Below are 12,405 nucleotides of genomic sequence, written 5' to 3'. Positions count from 1 at the left end.
AGCACTGCTGTGCTTTCCCTGGGATCCATACGCAGGAAATTCTCCTGGCTGCTGCACTTTCCAGCACTAGCAGACAAGACCCACTCAGAGTTAGAAACAGCAAACCTAAGCCAAACAGGGATTTTGATACTCGTTTCCTTCCCCACATGCTTAAGACAAAGCAAAGCCAATTTTCACATTAAATACTAAAACATCTGCACCTACATGTGAAACGTTCGAGTCACTGCCAAGTGACTGGAATGTATCTGACAGTTTATACCTGGAATTATTCTTTGGCTCTTTTTCAGTTATATCCAGAAAGCACACCGCACCCCGATTCTGTTCCTATTCCTTTTCACCACTGGCTGAAATCCTAATGAGAACACCACGGTTCCTCAGACATCGTACAGTAGTGGAGAAAAAGGAGGGTCTTAGTCCTCTATTGAGGATACACTTCTGAATATAGCAGTCCTTCAGCTGAAATGGCATCCCCAAGTCCCACGGTCCGGACAGGATCTTTACACACCAAAACAGGAGTGAAATGGAATGAGATGCCCTCTTTGTGCCAATGCACCACTGGCTCATCTGGATTTAAAGAGATTTTGGAAGATGCCTCTATCTGGGAGGTCACAAACTCCAAAGGAGCTTTAAGAAAGACTTTGCTGGTATCGATGGTTTCGGTCGCACAGGCCTGAGTCGCTGCTGCTCTAGCTCCAGCAGCCACCGCAGCAACCTGGTTGCCCCAGTACCCATCCACTGTAACAAGGATATGATAGGCCAGGGTGTGGAAGTGGATCCGCGTGAGATCAGAGGCCCGGTCCGCTGTCTTCCCGTGCTCCTTCAGGATCCAGAAGAGGATGTCGCCGACTACACCCACGTCAGGAACTCCGCTCCAGGAAGCGAGGGAGGCATGGGGACCAGAGGCAGACTGCGTGAGGAACAGCAGCTCCTGTTCGTTCAGCCCAATGGAGTTCACCAGGGGAAAGACCTGCTAACAGAAACACGGGAACAGCAGTTTTTTCCTTCAGAGAAAGAATCAGACTTTGGTCTTCCACATTCAGGGGAATGTTACAACATGGTGTTCCTGGCCCTATCGCCAGCGTGCTCAGCAGAAGGGAGCATCGAGTTTTCTGGAGAGATGCAGGCCAAAGCCACCGCACGAGCTTCCCCAGTTCAACAAGTTGTCAAGAATTACTTAGCCAAGAAAATGTTTCACGCCAAGGGTGCATGCTCATTTTGTGCAATGAATTTTCTAGACACAAGCTTTGACATCAAATCCACATCAAACACTCCTAACACTCAGATTAGAGCTGTGTCAAGCTAAACAAGGAACCATCAGGATCCGCAGGAAAGAAATTCTGCAAAGAAATTGACATTTTTTAAATTACACACTCAGCCAAATTCAAATCCTGTTTTTTCTAGAAATCTGCAGGCCTGCTAAATCTCAACCAAAGATACTTGTATTTGTGGAGTTGTGAGTATTCTCCTAGGTCACCTTCCCTCCCCGTGACGGTGCAGAATTTTTATATCAGAGCCCAGCTGTGTTGCACGGTATTTTTACCGAATACAGTTGCTGAATACACTCAGATCTGCAAAAAATCCTTACTCCTTGCTGAAATCGGTCTGATGATCCACTGACAGCACCGTAAGGTACATCCTAAATGAAACTTCCCAGAGGGACCTTTCTAAAAGGAATACTCTCTCTGAGCTGAAGAAAACAAATCTGTCCTCTGCCAAGTTGCTAGTTTTCCTTCGCTGCACAGCTCTGGTAAGCTCAGTAGAGAAAACAGAAGCATTCAGAATGCAATAGCAGACATTAAACCCATGTTCTCAATTTATCTTAAAACAGATAGCCCTTATTTTAAGTTTTCATTTCTGTGTTCATCTACAAGTCTGTGCATTGTGATACTGAAGAAAAGGAAACTGATAAAAAGAGCGTATCCTTTCCTTTTCATTACCTGATGCATAATGTTGCTCATAAAATCTTGATCGGTCATACTGGCCAACTCCAGGTGTATGGGAATGTCAGTAGGGATATCGGAGATGGAAGCCACAGCCTGGGGTGGTACAGGAAAAGAAAAAACCCACCCTAAAACACATATTCATTACAAAACAGAAAGAACAAAGGGGTTTTGACTCAGAGATACACATCCTTTAATGTTCTTGTGTCTGGATTTAAAACACAAATTCCAAATGAGATGTCTGACAAGTGCCAGAATGTACTGCTAAGGGGAAGAAAAAAAAACAACCCAGCTTCTATTTTTCAGAATCCCAGAGGAGGAAAACTGTATCTAACCCTAATCTGCACCCAGCTCAGCACTTGTCTAATGGACTAATTCAGAACCCTTACAAATCTGAAGCAGCTGTACAAGAGCTGATCCTAGAACAGCGAAAAAGAAAACCAACCCAAAAGGCTAGTGCATTGCATCAGGAAGGGCACTCCTGGTGCAGGAGACAGGCAACGATCTGTAAATAAAAAGAAAACTTGGTGTAGCTCCTTTGGGCTCAGATGCGAAAGCTGCCTCTTGGATTATCTAACATAGATGCTGCTTAAAGAATGCAAGTCTTGATTGTAACCTTGATCGTCTTAGTATGTAGGATAGAAAAAGTGTAATTTAGGCACTAAATAAGCTCCAGTAACTATATCAACATATTCCAGCCAGACAACCAGTCCGTAGACAACCCGCTGAATCCAAGAAACAATAGTGTTAACAGGATTAGACTTTTGCCATTCCTACAGTTCACATTCTTCTTTTAGCATGCAATACTGGAAAGGTTTGTGGGAGGTCTGAAGGCATAGCCTAGTTATAAGTTCAAACCTGGGAAACCAAGACTTTGCCACGAAGCATTTGTTGGAATGGAACTTAAGGAGACGCTGGTGTTCAAGTATCTCACCTCCATAAGTCGTCTCTGCCGCATCTCTTTGCTCTGGCCTTCCATCATGTGAAGTCCTGAAAGTACCACAAGATCCGGCTGAAATTCATCCAAGCTGGACACAAACACTTCCAGCATATTTAAGGCGCCGTTTGATAGGTCATGGGAGAAGATAAAGCGGTTGGCGTTGGGTGCTCTCACTTGTCCCCACTCTTCACCTTAGGGTGAAACAAAGAGAAGCAAGTTAACTCAGAAGAGAAGCAAATCAAACCACGTATCCAGAGATTGTTTTGGGATATCCCACCAGAATCCGAAGGCACGATTTCACAATGTGACTGGGCCCAATTAACAGCCGCTGCCAGCCACAAGAGAAGTCTTGCTCTTTTTCTCATTCATTCTCTTCATTCACTCCCTCTGCCTCATTTAGATGCTTGTCTGATCAGAAGGAAAACTCAATACTTGTTTGGTTTTGTAAGCTTTGTGATGGCTTTATCAGTTATGTTAGATTATCATGCAATTAGGTGAGTGTCGCAGCCAGCTCAAGCCAAACATTTGGAGTGTGTAGGATATGCAAAGAGAGGGGAGACCTTCCCCTTCTGGCAGCGACAACCCGTTCGCTTTACTCAAGCTGTAGCACGAAGGTACACCCTGAAAAGTCTCATGGCTTTTACCGTTTCCAACTGCACAGCTCCCAGAAATGAGCTGCATCAGTGCTGTACATGTAAATGGTTTTATTCCTGGGTAAGTTCACATACTAAATGGGCTTCATCTCTGGGACACTGAGCCATGAGAAAACAGGGTAACGACAGTGAGCTTCGAAGGGATACAAATTACACAAGCCACAGTCCCACTGCCCACCCCTCCGGCAGCTCTCCCCATCTGTACACACATTCATGCAGGCAGCAGGCAGTTCCTTGTGCCAGTTAGGATAACTGGACAGAAAGAAATGTAAGGGAATAAAGAAATACACGTCACAAAGGGCAGCTTGAACAGAAAGCTCTTGAGACACAAGCATTTTTGAGGCTATTATAGGCAGAATCTTCACCTTAGAACCAGCTTGAGTACTTGTTCACTCAGCTCTCCCAGATTGTATACTGGTTATACTATAGAAAATATGACCAGCATTTATGGAAAATTCACTAAAACAGCATCAACAGCCGTCAGTGTGCCTCCTCTTAAGATAAGTCTTATGGCAATCCTCTGTCTAGGACAAAGATCCCCAGAGTTGCATCAGGAGGGCAGTTCTCACCGGAGAACAGAGACGCTGAGAAAAGGAGACATTGCATACTAATGTTTCATCTAATGAGGATGCTTCCAGGAGCAAGAAGAATTAAGATTTACTTAGAGATTAGTCTAATTTTACAAGTGCTACTGTGTAACAACACTTGTCAGTTATAGTGACCTCATTTCTGCCAGACGTCCATCAGAGTGTGTGCTTTGGGTGCTGCTCCACATTAGTTTTGCTGCTGAAAAAGTGTAATTAAGGTGGTTCTTGCCTTCCCTCTTTGCCAAATACTCCCTCTTCTGTCACACCAATGTTAATTCTTTCTGAAGCTATATATTCAGACAGGCAGTGGAATGATTCAGGTTGAAAACAGCAAGAAAATACAGGCAGGGATTTGTTTTAACCATTACATTAAGGTTACCCTGAATTTCATCTGCATGTGGTGACATGGTACCTTTCTGTTTTCAGATTATTACTGGACTATTTTAGTGTTCATACAGCTTTAGTATGACACCCATCAGGTCCACTTAGGCTGTGCATCACAACCAAATGAAAAGTCCACTTGGTTTCTATAGGTTACAGCATACAGAACCCAAAGGGATGGCAAGACAGCAGCATGAGTCAGTATTCACAGTAACCATCATACAAAGGAAAAAAGACTTTTAGATGTCTGTTCACCTACCACAGCTCCCCAAAGCGCATGGAATCACTGGATTAGCCCAGTGACAGCTGCCAGTACTCTTAACTTACACAGTCCTTCCGGAATTAACCGATTCAAAAAAACAAACTTTAAAACCTGGACTATCTTAGTGATATTGAGGGTTCTCGTCTAACATCAAGCTTTTGGCAAGGTACCTGCTTGATACTCCAAGATAAGATGGAATTCATCTCTTTCCTGCATGGATTCAGGTGGCACAACCACGTTGTCATCAAGTAGTTCATGGAGTTTAGGACCAACTGGGCCACAAAGGAGGATCTAGAAAACAAGAAAAAACAATCAAGGATCCCCTGCCACATCCCTTGCCAGCATTTCAGAGTATCACCTAGACATCTGATTGAAAAATAACAATAATTAAAATTTTAAAGATCAGCTATGCTTTTCAACTTGTAAGGCAATCATATGTTCCACCGTAACCTAAGAAATAACTGCAAGATCCCCCAAATCTACAAGGAAGCAATGTGAACCTCAGCGACAAACGAATAGATGAACTTTTCAGAACGCATACCTTCAGGTCTGGATTTGTTGCAAGCTTCTGACCAATGAGAGCAGCATTTCCTCCTACATAAAGCTGTAAAACAAATAGGCAGGTATGGGTATTCCTTTGTTTTGACAGTTTTAGTACAGGCTAGAGATTTTAGCTTTTTTGGAAAGGGTCTAGCATTACACAAGTTAATAAAGCTTACTGGGGCTGAAGGCAAACAATTTTACAATTCTCTGTGAGATCTCAACAAGTTGAGTGTTCCTCGACTTTTTAAAAATCCAAATATTAGTCTTCAGGTAGCTCAGAGCCATGTACAAATCAATTAATTCATACCATAAACAGCCCCTCCTTCTGTGCAACTTTTCTGCGGCAGTTGGTAACTTCTGAGTTTTTAGCAAGGCTGACAAGCAATCCTTTAAAAACTGCAACAATACTTCGTCCTGTTTGAAATCAAGGTTAAATCCGCTCCCTGTGCCCACATGGAGTGAGCGGAACCGTGAAAGTTTCTTCATATAAGAAAGGTCAAAATTTCAAGTAAGAAAACTCCGATGTGAGCTTTGAAATCAAAGAATACAGATTGTCACGAGGATCACAGGCACTCAGAGGTGACAGAAAACAGGCTATAGAAGGGTGCAGCTAATGATGAGGTGATTCCAGAAAGCCAACATAGCAAACGTGGTGAGAAACAAGTCACCGCGGGAGTGTCTTGACCAACATTTAGAGCTTTTCCTCATTTTCAAAAGCAGCTGGTGAACCGCATAGAAGGCGGCATTAAGCCATTTGTAGAAATTAGCTAACTGCCAAGCAAGGTACCAAGTTAGATTCAGAAGACCCAGTATAAATTAGAGCAACAAAACTTTGCTTTTGGAAAGGAAGGCTTCAGAAAAGAATATTTCTTTCTTTTCATCACTCCAAGAGAGAATTTAAATCCTGCGTTAAGTAGCTGAAGCTGATCGGGGCGTTTACAACTCCTAATGCTTGGATCTATTTCCTCACTTCCTGCCTCATTACAAGATGTTAGAGCCTTTTACAGCATCAGCCCCATCTGGCTCCCGTATCACAGTATTCTTACAGAGGCATCTTGGGCTGACATTTCAGTCTTGGGAAAGCGATGAAGGCATAGACCATTCAATCCCCTCCTATTTGCAGCAGGCGAACGGTTTTGCGGAAAGTCACTGCCACGCTCAAGCTGTGGCCTCTTTCCTAAATGATTTGCACTCTCACTAGACAGAGAACGCAAGTCACCAACGATGCAGAAAACAAGAAACGCACTTCTCAAAGTTTATCTTCAGGTGGAAAACATACCTGTGCACCAGGGTACTCGGAGGCTGTCCGCGCAATGTGGTGGAAAGACTCGGCGTCGCTGAAGAAGCGCTCGGCAGCTGCCCCTTTTTCCATGAAGTGAGCGAATGCTTCTTTCAGGTCCTGTCTGGAGTTCAAGACGGCATGATTTTTTCCATCCCCAGGTTCAAGACCGAGCGCCTCTAACAACTTCACACCGGACAGAACCACGTCTACGCAGGCATTGACGCTGAAAGAGAGAAGGAAAACGCATACTGGGAAAACCACACGTACCTTAAGGCACTTGCGAGATGATACAATGAGATTGCTTCCCAGCCAGTGATGGTTGCTGTTTGCAGCCCTCATGCTAAGGGGAAAAACAACCAACCAAATGAAAAAAAAGATCCACAAAGACATATGAATTTCCTGAAATTCTCTACTACAAAAAGCATTCGCCTTTTCACATGCTTTTATTGCGCGCCAGCACTGCAGAGGAGAGAGGGATTTCTTACATTCTGCTGAATTAAGACAAGAACGAGAAGCTGCGTGGTCCAAAGGTGGTTGCGTATGTTACAGTACATTTTGTACTTCATGTGCTGCCTTAGGCTTGCTCAAAAAAGAATAGGCACAACAAGAATAACATTTAAAATTCTTAATTCTTAAAATAAGAAGTTGTGTTTCTTTTTTTAAAATATGTTTCCAGTTTAAAACACATACAATTCAGAACTATGTAAACACAACTAAAAGTCTACTAGACCAACCTCTTGAGCTTCAACTACTCCTAACAATAACCAAAACCACTCACACAAATACCCCACACATAGGCTGGTTCTGTTTATAAGATGTCAAGAGAGCAATCTTGTCAGCTGAAATATTTGAAAACTGCAGTTTCAAAAGGACCATCCCAAATTTCCACAAATATCATGCCGCCTTCTCTCAAATAGTGGTAATGGGAGAAAAACCCTGCAATAGTTAGGAAGTGATAAGAACCATTTCAGCAGATCTAGACTTCATGTGAAGTCTAACCCACAGCTCCAATCTTCCAGTCCCCATTTCTTTTCAGTTACATCAATTTAAACACAGTCTAATTCAGACTAGAGAACAGGAGAGTTTCTAGGCTGGAACCAGGCCCCCAGGAAGAAAGTTTATCAACACTTGCCCTCATTTCTACTCCTTGATTTCCGAGACACCCATATATATCAAGTATTTACTGAGATGAAACCAGCAGTTGCTAAAGCATCTTCTGGAACTGCTTTCAAGTGCAATTTTCTGTTTCTCTGTCCCACACTTCCCTGACAGGGGTCCAAACAATCTAGGGAACTTTTGCAGGATGTCCAACTTACTCTGTGTCTATCTGCACGACACTCCAAACGCCAATGCCTGTTTACATGTCAGCGTGAAACGCCGTTTAGTGTTCCTCCTTGTCAGTGACCTTTCAACACATGATTTGGGCCGCAACACATGAAGGCTGCATCACACAAAATAAAGGACATTAAAAACCCCACGACTTTTCAGTACGTGAGGTAACCAGCTCATATTCTGTCAGAAATCCTCTGTACTGCACATCATCTCATACATTAAGTAGAGAAAAATCCCCTCGCACAGCAAAGAAAACCAAAGAAACAATAAGCTCAAGCAGCATTTTAGCCCCAAACTCACTGCGGCAAAAGGTCAGCAATCTTACATTTTACTGAAATCATTAAAGATGCAAGGGGACATAAATGAAGTCACAGTTCTTTCAAGAGAGACACCTCTAATCATCTTCCAACTGTCTGTCTTCTCCCTTTCTGCCATTCCTCTGCTAACAAACTTCATACTTTTAATAAACTCCCTTAACAGCAGGGATATGCTACTGATGAACTGCTTTTGCTGTTGAACTTTGAGGCCCTGGGTGTTTGGGGTGCGCGTGTATATGTTTTATAAATTCAGTTGCTTTAAAGCGAAGAAGAATGCAAGGAATAAACTGGAGGGACCTGGCTCTTTTCCAGTGAAGGCGTGGCAAAAGAGAGAACTAAGCGAGGCACTGGAAAACCCATTTTGTCATATATTCACAGGAGAAGGTCTGCATTGACCGCAATGCAAGAGCAAGACAGACTCCAACTAACACTGTAGCAGCTACACAGCCATCGAGATGGAATAACTTCTTCCAACACTTTGAAGGCTGAATCTTCTAGTCAAAGTCAAGTTATCCTGTCATGTCCTTATATTTAAAAGAAAGTGAGTCAAGCACTATATATGTAACGGCAAGATTGACCTTAAATGCTGGTTTTAATTCTGACCATTAATGTGATATTCCTGAACTTTCCCCTCACTCTCTTTCCAGTTTAAAAAGAGAAAGGGTGTTGGATTTCCCTGTGCATGCACAGGTGTCTTCAATGTCTCTTGCCTCCTCCTCTCTCTTCCCTCCCTCATCTCTCTCCTCTGCATCTCTGCCCTGATTTGGTTAATTCTTCACTTTTGCAAAGGCTTCGCTCACTTCCCACTTTATAAACTCACCTCTCACACCTATTTATTGCCAGACTGTGCTTCCCAATGGCCACCTTCCTGGCTCCAAGTCCCTCAGACTCCACATATAAACTTGTTTTACAGACAAGCAAGCCGGGGATATGGTCTCCAGAGTCAGGCTTGCCAGCCGGATCTGGACCATGCACACTTAAATCACCAATACATGACTTTTCTGGACCATTAATCCCCTCAGCCAAGGTCCACCTCTGGTTAAACAACGCAGCGGGCACGCGCCCACACTCCATGGCAGCTCTCTCGGGAAAACGCCCTTGTCTGAAAAACTACAGGCCTAGAAAATTAACAGAGAGATTTAATGAACAGGCAGGAGCTCCAGCGAGCGCCCAGCGGCCTTGGCGCAAGGTCTTACAGCACAGCATCACCTCGTGCTCCTCGACGACCCAATGATGAGCCTCTCCTCCTGCCCGCCTGTCCAGAGAAGAGGAGTGGAGGCCTCTCCCCGAGTCTGCTCCAACCGGTACCTCACGAAGCAGCTCTGAACCTCGCCCAAACTCAGGGAGGCTGCGCTGAGGCTGACGGCTGCGGGCAGGACAGCTCCGCCCGGCCCGTGAGGCCCTGCTATATCCATAGGCACCCACGTATATAGGTACAGATACATAGATACGCAGCCCGGCCCATGGGAACGGGCTCCCACCCGCGCCTCCCCCGCCCCGCCGCCAGGGGCGCCCTTCCCCGCCGCCAGCGGCGCTCTTTCCCCGCCCCGCCGCGCGCTGCCGGCACCTACCCGACGGCGACGCGCGCCCATCCCCGAGCCGGGCGGACGATGGCCGCCTGCCAGGCCGCCACCATGCGGCCCTCCAGGGAGCGGGCGCGGCGCAGCCCCCCCAGCAGCGAGGCGGAGAGGTGCCGCAGGGCCGAGTGCGGCAGCTCGGGGCCCAGGAGGCAGAGGTAGCCCAGCGCCAGGGCCAGCAGGCCCACGCACACCGACCTCTGCCACATCGCGGCGGCGCAGCCGCTCCTCCCCCGCCACGTCTGAGGAGGGGACGCGAGCGGCGGGGGCCTCCTTACGCCGCCTCCGTAGCGCCCCGCCCCCGCCGGGCGGCGGCTGTCGTAAAGCCTCTTCGGGAATCGAGGCGGGCCCTACGCCAACGGCGCGGCCTCTTCCCCCACCCCCTCCCCAGCGCAACCTACGTACCTCCGGGAGGTACGGCTGCGCCGCCTGCGTAATGAGCTACGAGAATAGGGCGGGGGGCGGTGCGAGCGCGGCTGCGCCTCGTGAGGGGAAATGGCGGGGGCGGGGGACAGCGTCGGCTCCCTCAGGGGCATTCGCCGTGTCTTGGGGTACAGGCCGGTCCGGGAGAGCCGGGGCCCGGGAGAGCCGGGCCCCGGGCGCTCGGGGAGCCGGTGCTGGGGCGAGTAGCCTGCGGCGAGTGCTGCCCTGGCGCTGCTGCAGGCTGGGCCTGCCTCGGGGCCTGGCCCTTGCCGTGTTACTAGCACCGAGTGGAAGCCTACGTGGGCATCGTTCCTGCACACTCCTCCTTATGTGGTGCTGCGTCACCCTCCCCTCCCTTGGGTTCTTCTTCAGGGTGCCCCTTTTCCTCCCTAGCCCAGCACCTTTGTGGGCGTGCGTGTTACATTCCCACTCCGTCTGCCTCAGGCATGCCAGTGCCTGTCACTGCTGTCCCCCAGCTCCTCTGCCCTGTCTTGCAATGCCTGAACAGCTCGTGTCCAGCAATCCATCCACTGACCTGAAGCTAATCGCTGGCCCTAGTGTATATTCTTCCTCTAGCATAGCTTCTTGTCCCGGCCTCTTCCGTGCCTTCTGCAGGGTGAGCTAACTTCATCGGATCTCTGCCCATGCTCCTGCTGAGGCAGCCTGTGCTGGGAGCAGTGGGAGAGAGTGTCCTTTGTTGTCTGTTTCAGCCAGGTTTCCCTTTTTAACGAAAGAGAATTTTTTTCTGGGCTTCTTTAGAAATCATAGAAACGTTAGCTCTAAGACTTGTGACAAAATTTTCGAGTTTGACAACTGCGTGCCCACAGTGCGTTGGTTGAGGCAGCTGATAGTTTTCTTACTCAATTCTATGTTGTGAGTGATTGTCATCTCCTTTGACAAAACAAACAGTAAAGGAGATGGGATAGCGGAAGGCTTTTTGTTGATTTTTCTTTTTAGGATGCAAGAATTGGTATTTGGTCAACAGCTCATCTACAGGAGCCATTACCATGAATTCATGACTGGCCCTCAGGGGTCAATTGGCTGCCCATCAGATTCCCTTTCTTACTAGTCCTTATCAAAAAGGATTTCCTCATTTTTTTGAACTTGTTGTTGTTGTAGTTTGTGTGGAGTTGTTCCTAGGGGCAAGTGAAGACCAAGGGTGCAGATTTGGGTAGGACAGGCAGACGATGGGGGTTGGAATTTCTAGGGAAGGAAAGAGTGAGAGAAAGTCTGGCAGCAGGTGGTGTGCAGGGGCACTGACTTTTTTAAAAGCCTAAAGTGTTACGATAATGTAATGATCTTTAAGAACAGAATCCTGAAAACAAGCTAGAGGCCTAGCCACCTTCCCTGTTCTTCAAGAAATCCTTCAAATAATTATTTCTCCTCAAATAACTATCTACTTAAGTGCCCTGTGAAGGAGTGATTATTTTCATCTCCTCTCAGACCTACATTCAGCCCACCGGAGCTGGTCTGTTAATACATAATCCCCTTTTTCCTTTGCTCAGGTGGTCTTTGGGTTTTGTCAGTAGGCTTTTTCATTTGAACAAATTTACACTTTTTTTTTTTCCTTCGGCACTTTTCCCGCTAACGCTTGATCTGTATGTGATTATGAAACCTCGCTTGCTTCCATACTCTTGAACTCTCTGGGGTATAGGCCTGCGAGACTTTCGCAGTTATAAACAGCCCTCCGGTTCAAGCAGGCAACGCAACGCTGTGAGAGAACAGAGCAAATACCTGCCAGAACCCCTCATTGCTCGCTACAATCAGGTCTCCACCTGGGGGAGTGGGTGTATTTATAGCCTTGTCACAGAACATCATAATTAGACATGCCCATAAGGCAGCCGCAACCCGTAGTGTTGTAACAGCTCGGGGACCCCATTATTAGTATTGCGTTGTCAGAGGGTTAGGCTGCAAGCAGATAACCTATCTAATACAGCAATGCTTTGGGGAATTAGCCATGATTCCATTTTAGGGTGATTAGTTTTTCATCTGATGCTAATGCAATGTTCTGCATTGTTGCTCTGAAGACTAAAATTGTCTTTTCTGCTCCCAGAACAGGTACAGTTTCCACATCAGCAAAATCGAAGCTGCTCAGGAGGAACCACTGCTGTTTGGTCTCCGTAAACTGCTGGTGTTCAATCTCCATGAACAGTTTTGTCAGCAGGCTT

General features: G+C 46.6%; 1 protein-coding gene across 2 annotated transcripts; it reads right to left on the bottom strand.

The window, feature by feature from the left end:
• Positions 1-418: 418 nt before the first annotated feature.
• ADPGK (ADP dependent glucokinase) lies at positions 419-10,023 on the bottom strand (the record flags this gene model as incomplete). 2 transcript variants are annotated; one of them, XM_082005187.1, is made up of 7 exons in its annotated part: positions 419-970; positions 1,938-2,036; positions 2,875-3,071; positions 4,934-5,054; positions 5,305-5,367; positions 6,586-6,811; positions 9,809-10,023. In XM_082005187.1, the coding sequence occupies 7 exons, from the start codon at positions 10,021-10,023 to the stop codon at positions 419-421; spliced, it is 1,473 nt and encodes a 490-aa protein (XP_081861313.1). The 2 variants fall into 2 exon arrangements, with proteins under 2 accessions (XP_081861313.1, XP_081861314.1); XM_082005188.1 differs by having other exon boundaries at positions 419-967.
• Positions 10,024-12,405: the final 2,382 nt, after the last annotated feature.

Source organism: Phaethon aethereus (genome assembly GCF_964289735.1).
Source record: "Phaethon aethereus genome assembly, chromosome: 12".
Lineage (NCBI taxonomy): Eukaryota > Metazoa > Chordata > Aves > Phaethontiformes > Phaethontidae > Phaethon > Phaethon aethereus.
Note: the sequence above shows the minus strand (reverse complement) of the source record. Positions and strands in the feature narration are given on the sequence as shown.